This window comes from Onychostoma macrolepis, chromosome 22 (assembly GCF_012432095.1).
Source record: "Onychostoma macrolepis isolate SWU-2019 chromosome 22, ASM1243209v1, whole genome shotgun sequence".
Taxonomy (NCBI): Eukaryota; Metazoa; Chordata; class Actinopteri; order Cypriniformes; family Cyprinidae; genus Onychostoma; species Onychostoma macrolepis.
The window spans coordinates 34,947,412-34,965,501 of record NC_081176.1 but is presented as its reverse complement, the minus strand read 5'-3'; the positions used below and the strand labels follow the sequence as shown (position 1 = coordinate 34,965,501).

The window sequence follows — 18,090 nt, the reverse complement described above, 5'->3', positions numbered from 1 at the left end:
ACTCTTTGAATGGGGAAACATCAAATTCTTATGATGATTGTGATCAAATGTCATTATTTATGTTTTTTCAGTATTTATTGATCCTTTTTCAATTCAGTTTATTAATGTTATTTACATATAAATATATTATGTAATTCATGATTTAGTAGTATCGTTTCTAATGGAAACTTTTTTTTTCACCGTTAGTTACATGAGGCAAAATAAGTTAGAAAGAAGGATCAATTGAAATTCACAGCATTTAAACAAGTTCTGGTCATGCATTTGAGGGCTTCTATTTGATAATTTAGTATAAACATCATATTATGCAACTACGCATTACTTTACAGAGAGCTTACAAACTACCAACTACATGCTACCTTACAAACAACTGGTGCAACAACACAGTAAAACCCCCAGTGTATATATAATCCACACTCAGAGTGTTATATTCTGCATTATAATCTCCTTTGTGGTAGAGAAAGCTGCTTATATGTAGGCTACGGGAAACAGCGAAGATGTTGAATTAAACATAAACACAATCAGCATTTCCACATGCATGCTGGGTACCAGCATAGTTCAAGACTCTCCCATGTATCCCAGCATGCATTGCAGCTGAATTGACTATTTTCTTTTATTCTTACTATTTTATTTTACGTTTGCTGTTTTAGTTTTACTTTTTAGTAGCTTGTGTTGATGTTCAGAGCTTTATCTGAATATTTTGTTGACTGTCACCATTGTTGAGATTCATACGCTGATTCTTGATGTCTGTGGTCTTTGTGATGCTACAGATGAAAACTTTCTGTGCACAAAGTGATTTGTACATTTTTCTAATCTGTTATTTACAGTACTGCAAAATCTAAAGCTATAAACAAATCTAAAGCGATACAACATCTATATAATCAGAAATTGGATTTGAAATGAGGTCGGTAGATTATTTGCCCACAACTCTTTTTTTTTGCTTGGTCTTGCTGGTTAATCTAAGCGTATTTTATATAAACACACAATTAAACCAACCAGTGTAATATTAACACTAAAATGTCGAGGGTCAAGAGCCCAACAAAAGGAAACACTGGTCTCTTTGATGGTGATTTCAAACAAAACAATAAAGCATCTAAACCTCTGTTAATTCTCAATAAGAGCTTCTCTAGAAGTCTGACAGAAATAAAGTCAATCTGGTCAGTCTGATGCTGTTTGTGAAGCTGTTTAATCAGATCTTGAGAGATTTAATGTCTTAAATCTTCTTTTATTTCAGTTGATTTCATCTTCAGCTGTGGCTGAAGTCAGTTGTAGTTCTTGTGTTTCTCTTTCCTTCGGTGATTCTTCTTGATAACAGCAGCTGTTCTTCATTAATGATCAATCATCACATAATTATCTTCTTAACTCCAGCACTGCTTCAATTCTACTTTAACACTCTGTAGTGTGGAAACACATGAACACTGAGCAGTGTGGGGACTTTGCTGTGAATTATTACATAAATCTTACCTGTTTCATTCACGTATGACTGATGCATATGAATCACATTAAGTCTATTGATTTGTTTATGTTAAAACTATGTAATCTAAATGGATGGAAAATTGTTATGCAATTGAATTACATAAAATGTAAATTTAGACCGAATCATTTTTCTGAGTGTATAATTACAAAAAAGTTACACTGTAAATTCTGTTTACTTACGCAGTACGTTGTGGGTCGTAATCTAAAGCGTTACCATTAATAAATCTAAAGAAGCTTTACCAAAAAGAGTAACTTAGGCTACAAACACACTGTGATTAATTTGACAATCAATCAATAAATTATTATTAGTAGTATGTATTCTGTTGCATTATTGTAAAATAAGTCGTCTTCTCTCCAAATCTCACAGTGATGTCTGTGCGTGTCTAAATACCACAGAAATTCAAATATTTATATACATTACATACAGTAGATTTCATATTAAATCACTATAACTACAGTGACACTTTCCTTGCATGCCGTAGTATCACAGAGTTGATTATTATTGATATTATTATTATGGTGATGATGATGACTATATTGGCCATAATCAGGCAAGCACCTAATGACTAGCTCTCTGCTTTACAACATGCATTGCTGCAGAGAGTGATCTAACACAGGAGTCAAGGGTAGGGATGGCTGACGCGAAACTGACGTTTCGACATGGTGTCGAGATCCCAAAGCGCAGATGTTTCGAAACACTTTTCCGAAGCGTGATTCGAAACACCCATGTCACGTGACTAAGGCGATCGAAGCATCAGGGCGTGTCACAAGTGTTTCGAGACGTGGCATACCTGCCGAATCTGCGTTTGATTGACAGGGTCGGTAACAAATCACACAATCGCACATCTGTCTCAACCTAACTCCCACAAAGTAGAAAAGCGGAGTTAACGCATCTTCACTTCGTGGGTTTTTGGGAAAGGAGAGAGATTTTGCGATATAGTGATATTTATAGTGTAATTTGGTTATTTATATTTAGGCTACATTAAAAGTTATTATTAAGATATTGATAGATAGGCTATAGACATTGACAGATAATTAGGATAAATATACTGGTACATTCATATAGGCATACATATACATTCAAATAAGTTAGAGATAGGATATCATAGGCTAGTTGATACATAGATTATTTCATATTGATAGATTACATAATGGAAGCTCCACGCAAGAGATGTTGTGCATCTGTGGTGTGGGAGCATTTCCATTTGGAAACACAAAATAAAGTGAGATGTATGTATTGTGATAGATAGCTAGCCTACTGTAATAATACATCATCCATGATGCGCCATTTGAGGAGTGCTCATCCTGCCCTTTTGGGGGGTGCAGAGGATGGTAACATTGTCCCTGTACCTAGGCCTGCTATTGACACTGCTGGGCCATCTAAGCAAGGTATGCATTGTATGCAATCTAATTCAGATCACAAAGTGTTGAGACGCTGTTTAGAAAATCCATATTTTTAAATAGACTTAGGCCTATGTCAACCTAAGTCCTACAATTTAACATCCCAATCACAATTAACAATCATGTTCAAAATAGCTTCACTGAGAATATTTAAAAATAACACCTCACAAACTTAGCCACTGTATTCAATATAGTTCTATATTAATATATATATATATATATATATATATATAATGTATGTATGTATGTATGTATATGTCTGTGTGTGTGTACACACACTTCTTTGTTCAGGAAGGCTTCAAACTAATGAACCAACAGATTAGTCTTTATAGCTGTGGACCATTTCCATCTATACAATTGAAATGTATTTGACTGAAAGTAGGTTTTATTCTTCTCTTTTAAAAGGCAGACAAAAGGAATTGGATGAGGCTCTTGTAGACATGGTGGTGAAGGATTTGCAGCCCTTCACTATTGTGGAGGATATGGGTTTCAGGGCCTTTGTGAACAAGCTTGATCCAAGCTATGTGCTCCCCACTGGAAGGCACTTAAAACGATGGTCACTGAAAAGTACAACAGCACCAAGGATAAGTAAATGAGAGACCTACAAAAGTCAGAATTTGTTAGCCTTACGGCTGATATGTGGTCATCCATTAATATGGACGGATACCTTGGTGTAACTTGCCACTACAGTACACCAGAAGCAAAGATGGCAACAGCTGTTGGGTGTAAGGAGGTTTTACCAAACCCACACAGCCCAGCATCTCATGGAGGCTAAAACCTTGCTCATGTCTGAGTGGGGAATTACCTCCAAAGTTCAGTGTATGGTGACTGACAATGCATCCAACATGATCTTAAGTGCCCAGCTACTCAACCTTCGACATATCCCATGTTTTGCACATAACCTAAATTTGATTGTGAAAAAGGCCCTAGATCAAACCGCACTCATCAATGAAATACGCCAGAAAGCCAGAAAGATAGTGGGGTTGTTTAGATCCAGCTGCAAAGCAAAGGACAAACTTGTGGAGATGCAGGGCTTGATGGGCAGACAAACTCTGAAACTGATACAGGAGGTTGAAACGAGATGGAACAGCATTTTGACATGCTGAAACGCTTATATGAGCAACGAGAGCCAGTGGCTGCTGCGATTTCCAGTTTAAACAGTGATACTGCTCTGCTGACAAGTTCTGAGTACGACATTATTCAAGAATCATTGTCATTACTGCAACCGTTTAAACTTGCAACAACAGAGTTGTCAGAGGAACAGAGTGTCCGCCTCAAAACTTATGCCGCTTTACAAGATGTTGCAGCACAAGCTTGTAGAGAAAAAAGGCCTTGCAAAGCAGGATTCAGCTGTTCAATTAGGTAATTCACAATGGCCATACTGCCAATGTCATTGGCCATAAGTGTCATATTGTTGTCATTAATATAATTAATATGCTTTGCTCCTGTTTTGCACAGGCTCACACCTGCAAGAAGGTCTGCAGTCCAGATGTGGAGGGTACGAGTCATTCAGAGCCTTGGCATTGGCTACACTGCTGGACCCAAGATTCAAAATTGTGGCTTTTGGAAATCCTGCCAAAGGCCAGGAGGCTGAAAAGCACCTCACACTGGAGTGTGCTTCGTTGATGCGTTCAAACCCACCAACTCATGGTGAGCACTTTCAATCTTCATCTAATTTTATGGAGTTATATCAGCTGTATAATTATGTAACTTCATATATGAGATGAGTTTAGGCTTTGTAAGTAATTGCTATTTTCACTTTTTCAATCAGAGCCACAATGGTCAGCATCAGGTCCATCATCATCATCAACAACAGCAGCAGAAAGCCAGAACTGTTTATGGGAACTTTTTGCTAATCGTGTACGTGAATCCCACACAACGCAAAGTGCTACAGCTGATGCCACAGTGGAAGTAAAAAAGTACCTCACAGATGCATTTCTGCCCAGAATGGAAGATCCCCTAAAGTACTTGAAGGAGAGAGCTGTCATTTTTCCTAATCTGTACATTCTAGCTAAAAAATATCTGTGCATGCCAGTGACAAATGTCCCTTGTGAGAGGATTTTTTCAAAGGCTGGAGAAATTATGTGTAAAAAAGAAGTAGGCTAAGTCTATCAACAGCAGAACAATTAATATTTAAAAAAAGTGGCTCGATGTACTTTATTGTATATTTTTCATTACCAAAATAACACTTACTTATTCACAAAGAATTCATTCAGACGTCAGACTGATGTTTCAACACATAACAAGAACAGAACAGAACAGAACAATAAAAGCACACATTTTAATTGTTTTTTATAATTTTGTCAAGATGACTGGTCACCCAGAATTCAAACCAAGGTGACAGCATGCCAGTTGAAAACACTAACCACTCCCCCAAATCACTTGGTGAATCCACTAACACCACATAAACTATAAAACGCTTAACTGTTTCTTTGTTGATGCTGTTTCAGAGCAATACTTGAAAATGACCACTAAGAGTCACCATAGAGACAGATATCAAAGTGTTTAGAAGCCTCAACAAATTTGCTTCAACTACTTCAGTGTTTCACGAAACCTCACTCTGTCCACCACTAGTCAAGGGTCAAGAGCCCAACTAAAGCAAACACTTCTCTCCATGATGGTGGCATCATTTTAACCAATAAAACATCAACATCTGATCCTCTGTAATTCTCAATAACAGCAGGTGTTCATCACTAATGCACAATCATCATTTAATTAGTCACTTAATTATCTCATTAACTTCAACTCTTTAAGGACTTGGGATATGACTTGAGACTTGCTTGTGTAGAAGATTTTTATTAATCTTGAAATATAATACATAGAATTATGCCTATTTAGAAGAAACTATTTTATTATTATCTACTATTATTAGTCTTTATTATTAGTCTGACTGTGTGAAACAGGTGTGCGTTAAGGATTGCAGTGAGACTGCAAACTGAGTGAACTATTTAAAGTTTGAAAAACCCATAGATGGAAAAGACTTTGTTCAGGAGCTAGAAATACAAGTTATTAATCACCATCAAGAACACATATATGGTAAAAGATACCTGTCCCAAAATACAATGGAGCATATATGGAATACTGTGGAACAGCTTCAGGCATATACACGAGTGTAAAACAAACATTCTGGAGTTACCTTTGCAAACCGTAACTCGAATTTGTTGTATGGTCAATAAAGTCTACTGCTTCAAAACCTCTCTGGCAATTTATTTTGAACAAGGAAAATTCTACAACACTTGTGTCTTGAAAGGAATGACTTGGTTCCTCCTCTGGTGAAATCAGCTGCTGAGTTCATGGGTGGAATAAACACATGGCAGGACCTTTACTTTCTGACCCCTGGATCTTCTGTAGAAATAAAGTCTGGTTAATAATCTGAAGCTGGTGTAGCTGTTTTAGGAGTTGTTCAATCAGATCTTGAGAGATTTTGTCTTTTATTTTAGTTGATTTCATATAAGGCTGTGGCTGGAGTCAGTTGTAGTTCTTGTATTTCTCTTTCCTTCTGTGATTCTGCTTGTTAACAGCAGGTGTTCATCACTAATCATCATTTAATTAATCACAGAATTATCTCATTAACTTCACTGCTTCAGTGTTACTCTAACACTCTGTAGTGTGGACACATTATGGCCTGGTTTCACAGACAGGGCTTAGACTAAGCCAGGATTAAGCCATAGTTCAATTAGGACATTTAAGTAATTTTTATAAATATGCCTTTGAAAAAAAAAAAAAAAAACTTTAATGTGGTGAATTTTGAGACAAAGCAAATGCACTGATATATTTTATGATCAGTCAGTGCAAGTTTATTTCAGTTGAAACAGCTCAGACTTACACATTTTAGTCTAGGACTAGGCTTAAGCCTTGTCTGTGAAACCGGGGGTATAAGTGTTCATTTAAAACTGAGGATTTTGCTGTGGGGTTTAAAGGGTAAGATGAAGAAAAAACAGCATGAAGTGTAATTTAACATTAATATACTGTAATTAATTTATAGCAACACACTGTAGAAAAACAGTAACATGCTGGCAACCAGAGCTGCCAGTATACCGTTAATTCAAGGAAAAAAACAGCAATATACTTTAAAACATAACAGTCAGATTTACCAAACAAAACAAGTTCATTTCACTAAAATATTAGTGAATGTTCATAGAAAACAGTTATGCAAAGTCATGAACTGATAAGAAGAGTAAATATTTAACTGAACTGTATTAATGTGTTTTTGTACAAGAGAGATCTGTTAGTTTAATGTAGTTTTGTGGGTCACCATTGTGCTGGAGAGTAGAGCCTGTGCTTCAGTCAATGATGAGCCACAAACACTGACGTTCTGCTGTTTTATTTAAAGACAGTAACTGTAGAGTTGCTGATACAGTGATGATCTCTTTATTAAGCATTTTAGTACATAAATGTGTACTATTGCTGGTTAATAATGGTCTACAAAGATTTGGGTAAAAGTTATGTTTTGGCTGCTTTTTTATTACACTTTAAGTGTTTGCTGTTATACATTAAGAAATATTTGTTCTTAGTGAACTCAAATGAAATAAGGTCAGTGTGCTAACGGCATATAAACACTAGTTTTTTAAAACTCGAATGGTTTGAAGCAACTGGTTTCCAAAATGAAATGAGTTACCACATCGTATAATGATGGTAACATACTGTAAAAATGAAGAACTGTAAATTAACAGTACAATGCTGCCAACCACAGCTCCCAGCATTTTACCATTATTTTACAGCGCATTTTTTTTTTTTTTTTTTACAGTGAAGCCAATATTTAAATCATGTCTTCAGAAAAAAGTTTGCTTTCTCTTCTTTTGTCATGGATCAAACAGTCTTGTTTAAGAAGGCATATATGATCTCTTAAGTGAGACGCCTACTAGAGGAGTTTATTCACATCGACTGTAGAGCTTCACTAAACCGCTCTTCTCTTCAGCTCTTCTGTCAGTTTAAGAAACATTCACTGTATTTATGTTTGGTTAGTTTTACATGTAGCCTTTTTTATTTTTTATTTTTTAAGGACAATTAAGGACTGTTTTTATTTGGAACTATTCAGTGAAATGCTGAAGAAAAGGTTTGACATGTTTATTTTCTTCTGCTTGTGGAGCATGTCTGGTAAGTTTCATTATTTTATTATCAAGCTTCAGTTCTGTGTATACTATCATTTGTTCCCATACATCACTCTATTCTTTATTTTTTCCATCATCCATTTTGTTTATAATATTTTCAACTTTTATCAGCTTAATATATTCATTTCTGTTCATGCTGCTGCTCTGAACTTTCAGATTTTCCCCTCATGTCAAATGGAAAGTTTAATTTGTTGCAAATTCCAGAACTATGAAAGTCTACATTTAAATCAGTGCGGAGTGAAAAGCTGATAGATTGTTTCAAAACAACTACAATTCCAAGTCTTCTGCTGTAACTGTTTGTGTTTGTTGATCAGGTGTGTTTGGTGCTGATGAAGTGAAGTCAGTGTCAGTGTTGGAGGGAGATTCTGTCACTCTAAACCCTGATCTCACTCACATACAGAAAGGTGATCTAAAGTGGAAGTTTGAACAGTTTCTCATAGCTAAAATCAACACAGAGAACAATGAAAGGACATATCATAATGATAGTGCTGGTGGGAGATTCAGAGGCAGACTGGAGCTGGATCAGACTGGATCTTTGAGCATCACAAGCACCACAACTGAACACACTGGACTTTATGAAGTATACAGCAGGAACAGCAGCAATATCCCACTCTACAAATTCAGTCTTACTGTCTATGGTGAGAAGAGCTTTACTTCACCTGTTTGATGTGTGCTTGTTTCTTCAGTTACAGTCACTTTTGGCCAGAGGTGGACAGTAACAAAGTAAATTTACTTGAGTATTGTACTTAAGTACACTTTCTGAGTATCTGTACTTTACTTGAGTATTATTTTTTCTGGAAACTTGCGACATTAACTTCACTACATTTGAAAGACAAATATCGTAGTTTTTACTCAACTACATTTATATCAAGGTCCCCAAGTCAAAAGTCGTTATATGTAGCAGTTTTTCCTGTGCACTTTCAGATTCACTTAACTTTTTTTTTCTGCGAATATCCGGCCTGTGATCTGCCAGGACCTTCCTGTGTTGCCAAGTCTTACAGTATTTCTAAGCCTGCAGTTTTCGGCCGAGCTTTGAATGTACATTTGAATGATTTTTTTTTTACACAAATCTGGCAACCTCGGGACCTTACCCGCTAAACTAATCTAAATGTCTGCGCTACTGCACAGCTAAAAGCGCTTTAAAAAAAACAACCAAAAAAACAAAAAACAAAAAGGCATGCGTTAACTCATTAAAGCCCATTGTAGTTAAACCATGTTTTTACTATAGTAACCATAACTATGGTATTTGCAGTAAAATAACAGTATCCACAAATTTACTATTATCTCATTATAGTAACCATAATTATGCTATTTGTAGTAAAACTTCAGTAACCACAAAATTCATTATATTAATTAAATTCATTATAGTAACTATAGTTTATTTTTTGTAGTTAAACTACGGCAATACAAATGGTTGGCTAATATATCCATCAAAAATGGCTGCTACACTTTACTATATATATATATATATATATATATATATATATATATATATATAAACATGTATTTTTGCAAACAAATGATCAATAAGTAGGCTAAATGATCATACAGGTCAAAATGTTTTTTTTTTACAACTTTAGAACCTAAACTGGGAATTGATAAGAATTGAAATCAAGCAGAATCAGAATCGGAATGAATAAAATTCAAACAATACCCAACACTAGCCACATGTTGTGAAGTTCACTGATTTCTGAGCATTTTCTGAACACTGATCAGTTGATGGCAAAATTCAAAAAGACGGTTCTTTGGTGCATCCTGCACACCCATGGCCATACTGAGAGAGTATGATCCAGTTTTCTGAAGAGACTAAAGGTTTGTTTTCTTTTCAATGTTTGCTTTGTTTGCCTAAAATGAACCATATCATAGACTTCAATATCTCTTTGAAAAAAGAACTTTGTAACTTTTAAACAAGTATTAAAATGAGTTCAATGTAGTTGTAGGAGTATTAAATAAAAAATAAAGATGATTATCTTCATTGAGTTGTTCCATTTCAATAGGTTTTGTAACATAAAAGCTCTTAATTCCAAAGATAATACAAGCTAATCAGTGTATTCAGTAGGTTGCATTTGTGGTATAAGTTACAATAATGCAACAATAAAACAATGCATTTACTTTTTACTTTTGATACTTAAGTACTTTTAGAAACATGTACTTCCATACTTTTACTTGAGTAAAAATCTGTCTTTACAACTTTCACTTGTAGTGGAGTAGTATTTGACCAGTGGTATCTGTACTTTCACTCAAGTAAGGAAGTTGTGTACTTTGTCCGCCTCTGCTTTTGGCTAATGGACCCAAAAGTGTGCCTGAACCTAGTTGCACTATGTGTGTGACTGTAACAAAAACTATATCATGTCGCAAGCTAGATGAGAAAGAGAAGCCTTTATTTTATTTTATTTTATTTTATTTTATTTTATTTTATTTTATTTTATTTTATTTTATTTTATTTTATTTTATTTTATTTTATTTTATTTTATTTTATTTTATATGTTATGTACAACGGCATTTTAGTGCCACCTTAAAAAAGAAAAAAAAATCTAAAATTACGAGATTAAAGTCGTAATATTTCGAGAATAAAGTCGTAATATTTCGAGAATAAAGTCAAAATTATGAGAATAAAGTTGAAATATTACGAGAATAAAGTTGAAATATTATGAGGATAAAGTCAAAATGTTTTAAGAATAAAGTTGAAATGTTTCGAGAATAAAGATTATATAGTTATAATATTTTGAGATAGGCTATTCTTGCCTTTTGCGCATGCAAATGGCCCGGATTGGGAGCACCGGGAGATATTCCAAATCTCAGTTTTCAAAATCTGTCAGTTTTATAGCGAAATACAAACAATATGTAGGCTATATTGCAATAATGTGTGTGTCAAGCGGCATGTGGGTCAATCATCTTTCCGATTACAGTAATGAACGATGAGACATTATTTTCATTATAAATTAGGCTTAACTGTTTTTTTTTTTTCATGCCTTATGATGTTCCTTCACTTTATATCTTGCTATAAACTTGAAATAAAGAGCAAAAACACATTTATAATTTGTATTTCGTTATAAAGCACAAAATTGTTGCGATTACTGGTTGGCTGGTGCGCTACAAATAATGAATGGAAGACGTTAAATATTATGTCCTCATTTACAGTATACCATGAATAAAACAGTTAGTGAATAATCACTTAACGTTTACAGCAGAAAAGACAACAATATAATGTGTGTTAACAAATCTGATACATAATTTGTGTTTTGCTATAAAACCGATTTTGACTTTGTTTTATATTAAAAGCACTAAAAGCACAAGCTTAAGCTATTGCTATTGGGTGGCTGGTGCACTACAAATAACAAATGCAATAGAAGACATGAAATATTATTTCCAAGCATACTGTCCCGCGAGTATGACACATGGTATGATTTCTGCTAATGAACCCACATATATTTGTAGTGTATTAAAAAAGGGTTAAATAAGAGAGCATTAGACTTTATTCTCATAATATTTTGACTTTATTCTCGAAACATTTCGACTTTAATCTCGTAATCTTAGAATTTTTTTTTTTTTTTTTAACGTGGCACTAAAACGCTGTCACTTATTTTATTTTGTTTTGTTTTGTTTTGTTCTGTTCTTTTAAGTGCATGCACAGACAGGCCAGTCCAAAAGTCCCAAAGTCCCAAACCATATGAAATTATTCACCATCTGAAGGGTCTAACTTTGCATGCACTGACAATTCTAGAATTTCAGACAAATACATGCTACACAGTAGGCTATACAATATGCATCAAATGGTTATTTATCTGCAGAATCACCAGAGCCAGTCAGCTTGTGACTTGTACTAATTGATGTGATTGCCAGCAGATTGCATGTAAAAGACCAATCAGCCTTGCCATTTCAAATTTCATGACTCAACTAGATATTTGTTCTCTTATATCTCTTCTTAGCTCGTCCGCCCATTCCTGCCATCAACAGAGACTCTTCACAATGTTCATCATCATCATCAGAGCAGAATTGTTCATTGTTGTGTTCAGCTGTGAATGTGAGTCATGTGACTCTCTCCTGGTTCAAAGGACACAGTTTATTGTCCAGCATCAGTGCGTCTGATCTCAGCATCAGTCTCTCTCTACCTCTGGAGATGGAATATCAGGATAAAAACACCTACAGCTGTGTGATCAACAATCCCATCAGCAACCAGACTAAGCTTCTCAACAGCACTGAACTCTGTCAGCCATGTGCATGTATGTCTATCATAATATTTTGTATTTATATACACATTCACTCACACTGATGGTTGTCTCCTTCACATCTTCCAGATAACTCAGTCTCTCTGATAGTGTTGATCTCTGCTGCTGCTGCTGCTGTTGGATCTCTGATGATTGTAGCATTTGGGGTATTCTGCATCTGCAGTAAACACAGAAAAACAGACAAAGAAGGCAAGTGCTACCTACTACTGATACTACTAAAACAATTTTATTAACATCACAATAATGTGGAAAAACTATTCCAGAGAAAACACCACAATAATTCTCATACATTTAATTGATTTTGTTGTTTTAACATGTCATTAATGTCGAAACAGTTCAGACTCATTCAGAGGAGATCACTTACGCTGATCCAACATTCTACAAAAGAAAAACACAGAAAACGGTAAGATCATTTACAGTATTTTTGTCTCTGTATTATTTAAGCAGTGAGTCAGATTTAGGTGTGTGTTTGAGTGTAGATATTTGTGCTTCTGTTTGTGTTTGTGTGTGATGATCATGGCCAGTAATGCTTTTGATAAACACATGTGTGATGTGAACGTGTGTTTGTGTTTCTTTCAGAGAGTTCAAGAGGAGGACGAGGTGGTGTATGCAGGAGTCACCATGAGACGCTGATCAAACTCCTGATCAAACTCTGATTCTGTTTAAGGGCTGCCAACTTTGTGTTATTATTATTATGGTCCCACTTTATATTAGGTGGCCTTAACTACTGTGTACTCACATTTAAATGAATCATTTGGTACAATGCACTTACTGTGTACATACATGTTTTTACATAGTACTTATAATTTTAAAAATACCTATATGTAATTACATCTGTAATTAATTTCTATAATTACATTGTTGACCCATCCCTTAAACCTACCCAACCCACCCCACCCCACCCCACCCCACCCAACCTGTTCCTAACCTTACCCGTATCCCACCTCAGTAGCAGCAAAGGTGTTTTTCAATACAATATGACCACAATGAGTACATTGTACTTATTTTTTGATGCAAGTACATACAGAGTGAAAAGAACTCTCCATGTAAGACCACACTCAAAAGTGTGAAAGTGTTAAAATAAGTGTTAAATTAACACTGAAGCAGAGTTAAAGTTAATGAGATAATTAAGTGATTCATTGTAGTGATGATTGGCCATTATTGAAGACACCTGATGTTAACGAGCAGAATCACCAAAGATGAAAATCACAATTTGTATGTCACCATTATAGTGCTCAGCGTTTGCTTTAGATGGGCTCTTGACCCTTGACTTTTTAATACAAAGTTTCATTTGGTTGCTGTAACTGAATTATAACATGCAGACAAGCAATGAGAAAAAGGAAAAATTAAATATATGTATATTGTTTTTCCTAAATCTCTGAGTTAGATTTATATTGTTGATTATAGCAGTCCTGTGATTTATTAGCATAGAATTTCCAGCATGTTCAATACAATCAGAGAGATTTCTTAATAGGTGTTTGTTCAAAAATCTTTGAAAAGAGCATTTTCTTTAGACACACAAACATCAAGAATCAACCTGTGAATCACAACAATGGTGACAATCAAAAAAGCATGTTGCAGTGCAATAATTTTAATAATTGGATACTGTAGAATCACAGGGCTATTATAATCAAGGTAAATCTTACTTTTTTAGGTTTAGGCTCTAAATGAGTTTGGTGTTTCAGATCAAAAGATCGCTATGTAAAAACAAAACTAACATCACATGACCACTTTTGCTCTTTGCTTGTCTGTCTGTTATAACTCCACTACAGTAGCCAAACTAAATCTAACTTTAAAAATGTAAGGGTCAAGAGCCCAACTAAAGCAAACGCTGAGCACTATAATGGTGACATGAAAATTTAAATTTTCGTCTTTGGTGATTCTGCTTGTTAACATCAGGTGTCTTCAATAATGGTCAATCATCACTTAATTAATCACTTAATTATCTCATTAACCTTAACTCTGCTTCAGTGTTAATTTAACACTCTTATTTGAACACTTTCACACTCTTGAGTGTGGTCTCACATGTGCTCCCAGGAGAGTTAATTTCACTCTGGATGTTTTGCTGTGTAGTAGTTAAAGCCACCTAATATAAAGTTTGACCATTATTATTATTGTTATTATTATTATGGTGATGATTAAACCTGACCCTAACACAATCCTGTTGACATAATTCAAAAAATGGATTGTTGGGTTTATGAATATTACTAAAATATTTAATAATAAACTGATATTAATTTCTATCCAGGACTTTTTGTGTATGTTGCATTGTTGCTTGTGTGTGTGTGTGTGTGTGTGTGTGTGTCAAGATCGTGTCTTGTTTTGTGTTTGTTTCTTGGTTTCATGTTTTACCCATTCAGATTAGTCTTTATCTTGCCTTAGTTTGTTTCCTTAGTTATTCACCTGCATATCATTAAGTAAGCTTGTTAATCCCGTGTATTTACAGTATACTCCCTGTTTTGTTAGTTGTCTGCATTCATCACTTTATGGGGTTATTGTGTTATGTATCTTCTATTTGTTGATTGAAATTATTCTCCTGTGGACTATTGCTTTCATGCATCTTGTTTACACCGCCATGTGCATGACTGTGTGTGTGTACCTGTTTTTCTATTCAGGTGGGGACTTAAACCTGAACACACACAGACTCATGGGGACTCGTGTCACGGTAAACAAGCTAATAAATCACACAGAATTAAGTTTTTTGAAAATCTAAAAATGCCTGTAGTTTCCTGTAAGGGGTAGGTTTAGGTGTAGGGTTGGTGTAGGGCAATAGAATATACGGTCTGTACAGTAGAAAAAGCATTACGCCTATGGCGAGTCCCCACAAGGATAGCAAACCAGAGGTGTGTGTGTGGGTATGTGTGTGCGTGCGTGAATGTGTATTCTTCAGTCTCATTATTGTGATCTGGGACAAAATAGTTCAGTCCTGGGCTTGTATTACTCATTGTTAATTAGATTTTGTTTACTTTTACATTGTTGCATTCAGCAAAGGCCTTTATCCAAACTGACTTACAATAGAGGAATATAAGCAATCATTGACTACTACAAGTTGTGGCCTAATGGTTTGAGTGTCGGACTTGTAATTCAAAGGTTGTGGGTTTGAGTCTCAGGTCCGGCAGGGATTGTAGGTGGGGGGAGTGAATGTACAGTGCTCTCTCCACCCTCAATACCATGACTGAGGTGCCCTTGAGAAAGGCACTGAACCCCCAACTGCTCCCTGGGCACTGCAGCATAAATGGCTGCCCACTGCTGCGTGCGCTGAGCCTTGACTTCTTGTGTTAGATCTCTCTCTGTAACACTGCATGTGGTGTGGTGAAACAGAGAGATCAGCGCTGTACAGTGAGCAGGTATTAACTGTTTATATATGATGAGACAACGAGCTAGCACAGTTACATCCATAATAACTTTTTGTTTTCTTTTATTCATTTACATATTTAGATTTTGCATAGTTATAGCTAAAAGAAAATTAAATCTACATAACGCATATGAAAACTTGAACTCCTATATTATCTAGAAACACACAGACATCAAGAACCAGCATATGAATCTCAAAAATGGTGACAATCAACAAAATGCTTTATGCCGCAATGCATGCTGGGTACCATAGTAAAAACTCCCATTATGCACTGCAGTATGAATAATTATTGTCACCACTGTTGAGGATTGTATGATAAGTGTTCATGTCTAAATGCCTGAGTTAATATCGGCCTTTATTTATTGTTTTACTTATTATTAATAAGTGGAGCTGGTGGGGTTGTTTGTGGGATTGCTAAATCAGATCTTGAGAAGTTTAATGTGTTTCGTTTCAGTTGATTTCATCTAAGGTTATGGCTAGAGTCAATTGTAGTTTTTGTGTTTCTCTTTTCTTCAGTGATGCTGATTGTTAACAGCAGGTGTTCATCACTAATGCACAATCATAATTTGATTAGTCTCTTAATTACCTCATTAATTTGAACTCTTTGAGGACTTGATATTTGACTTGAGACTTGCTTATGACTTGAAAGGAATGACTTGGTCCCATCTCTGACCTCCTGGCTAAAAAACTGTGCTAATTAGCAAATCCAGGTGACTGGAACAAAACTGGGGAGGCCTTTTACTTTCTGAACCTGGAATTTACACCTCTGGGCCAGAGTTTTGAGAACGCAGCAGACGTGAAGGAATATTTCAGTTGCAAGATTATTTATTAAGTAAAAAGTTATTGGTTACAGAAACAAAAACAAACAAAAAAAACACCAAAGTCTAGGGATTTAAATAAATATAAACAAAACAATAATCAAGTGGGGTAAAGAACATTGACAAAGAAATAAACAACAAAAGAGTTGGAGCAAAAGACTTCTCTGGAGAACACGTTTCTCCAGAGGAAGTATCTTTGAGCAGATCAAGAATACCTTTTATAAGCTCCGCCCATAACGTCTCTAATTAGTAGTGACAACACACATTGATGCTACACTGCCACCAGCAGGCAGAAGAGGGAAAGAAAGGGTCTTCACACAAAGGAAAGATGATCCCACTTTATATTAGGTGGCCTTAACAACTATGTACTTACAGGTACTGGTCATATAATTAGAATATCATCAAAAAGTTGATTTATTTCACTAATTCCATTCAAAAAGTGAAACTTGTATATTATATTCATTCATTACACACAGACTGATATATTTCAAATGTTTATTTCTTTTAATTTTGATGATTAGAGCTTACAGCTCATGAAAGTCAAAAATCAGTATCTCAAAATATTAGAATATTACTTAAGACCAATACAAAGAAAGGATTTTTAGAAATCTTGGCCAACTGAAAAGTATGAAAATGAAAAGTATGAGCATGTACAGCACTCAATACTTAGTTGGGGCTCCTTTTGCCTGAATTACTGCAGCAATGCGGCGTGGCATGGAGTCGATCAGTCTGTGGCACTGCTGAGGTGGTATGGAAGCCCAGGTTGCTCTGATAGTAGCCTTCAGCTCATCTGCATTGTTGGGTCTGGTGTCTCTCATCTTCCTCTTGACAATACCCCATAGATTCTCTATGGGGTTCAGGTCAGGCGAGTTTGCTGGCCAATCAAGCACAGTAACACTATGGTCATTGAACCAGCTTTTGGTACCTTTGGCAGTGTGGGCAGGTGCCAAGTCCTGCTGGAAAATGAAATCAGCATCTCCATAAAGCTTGTCAACAGAAGGAAGCATGAAGTGCTCTAAAATCTCCTGGTAGATGGCTGCGTTGACTGTGGACATCAGAAAACACAGTGGACCAACACCAGCAGATGACATGGCAGCCCAAATCATCACTGACTGTGGAAACTTCACACTGGACTTCAAGCAACATGGATTCTGTTCCTCTCCACTCTTCCTTCAGACTCTGGGACCTTGATTTCCAAATTAAATGTAAAATTTACTTTCATCTGAAAAGAGGACTTTGGACCACTGAGCAACAGTCCAGTTCTTTTTCTCCACAGCCCAGGTAAGACGCTTCTGACGTTGTCTCTGGTTCAGAAGTGGCTTGGTAGCCCTTTTCCTGAAGACGTCTGAGCGTGGTGACTCATGATGCACTGACTCCAGCTTCAGTTCTCTCCTTGTGAAGCTCTCCCGAGTGTTTGAATCGGCTTTGCTTGACTGTATTCTCAAGCTTGCGGTCATCCCTGTTGCTTGTGCACCTTTTCCTACCCAAATTCTTCTTTCCAGTCAACTTTGCATTTAATATGCTTTGATACAGCACTCTGTAAACAGCCACACCTTTCAGTAATGACCTTCTGTGACTTACCCTCTTTGTGGAGGGTGTCAATATTCGTCTTCTGGATCATTGCCAAGTCAGCAGTCTTCCCCATTATTGTGGTTTCAAAAAACAAGAGATACCCAGAATTTATACTGTAGGGATGGTCATTT

At 35.8% G+C, this 18,090-nt stretch overlaps 1 protein-coding gene across 1 annotated transcript; it reads left to right on the top strand.

Moving 5' to 3' along the window:
• Window positions 1–7,722: 7,722 nt before the first annotated feature.
• Window positions 7,723–13,302, top strand: LOC131530795 (hemicentin-1-like). Its single transcript, XM_058761262.1, has 6 exons — window positions 7,723–7,971; window positions 8,300–8,623; window positions 11,915–12,208; window positions 12,284–12,403; window positions 12,550–12,617; window positions 12,794–13,302. The coding sequence occupies exons 1-6, from the start codon at window positions 7,917–7,919 to the stop codon at window positions 12,845–12,847; spliced, it is 915 nt and encodes a 304-aa protein (XP_058617245.1). The 5' UTR covers window positions 7,723–7,916; the 3' UTR covers window positions 12,848–13,302.
• The last annotated feature ends 4,788 nt before the right edge of the window (window positions 13,303–18,090 follow it).

What these genes read in the sequence shown, in the direction of transcription:
- LOC131530795 (XM_058761262.1), top strand. Translation starts at nt 7,917, where the DNA reads ATGCTGAAGAAAAGGTTTGACATGTTTATTTTCTTCTGCTTGTGGAGC. An exon ending in ATTCAGTCTTACTGTCTATG is followed by an intron (nt 8,624 to 11,914) that starts GTGAGAAGAGCT and finishes ATCTCTTCTTAG; the next exon opens with CTCGTCCGCCCATTCCTGCC. An exon ending in AAAGAAAAACACAGAAAACG is followed by an intron (nt 12,618 to 12,793) that starts GTAAGATCATTT and finishes TGTTTCTTTCAG; the next exon opens with AGAGTTCAAGAGGAGGACGA.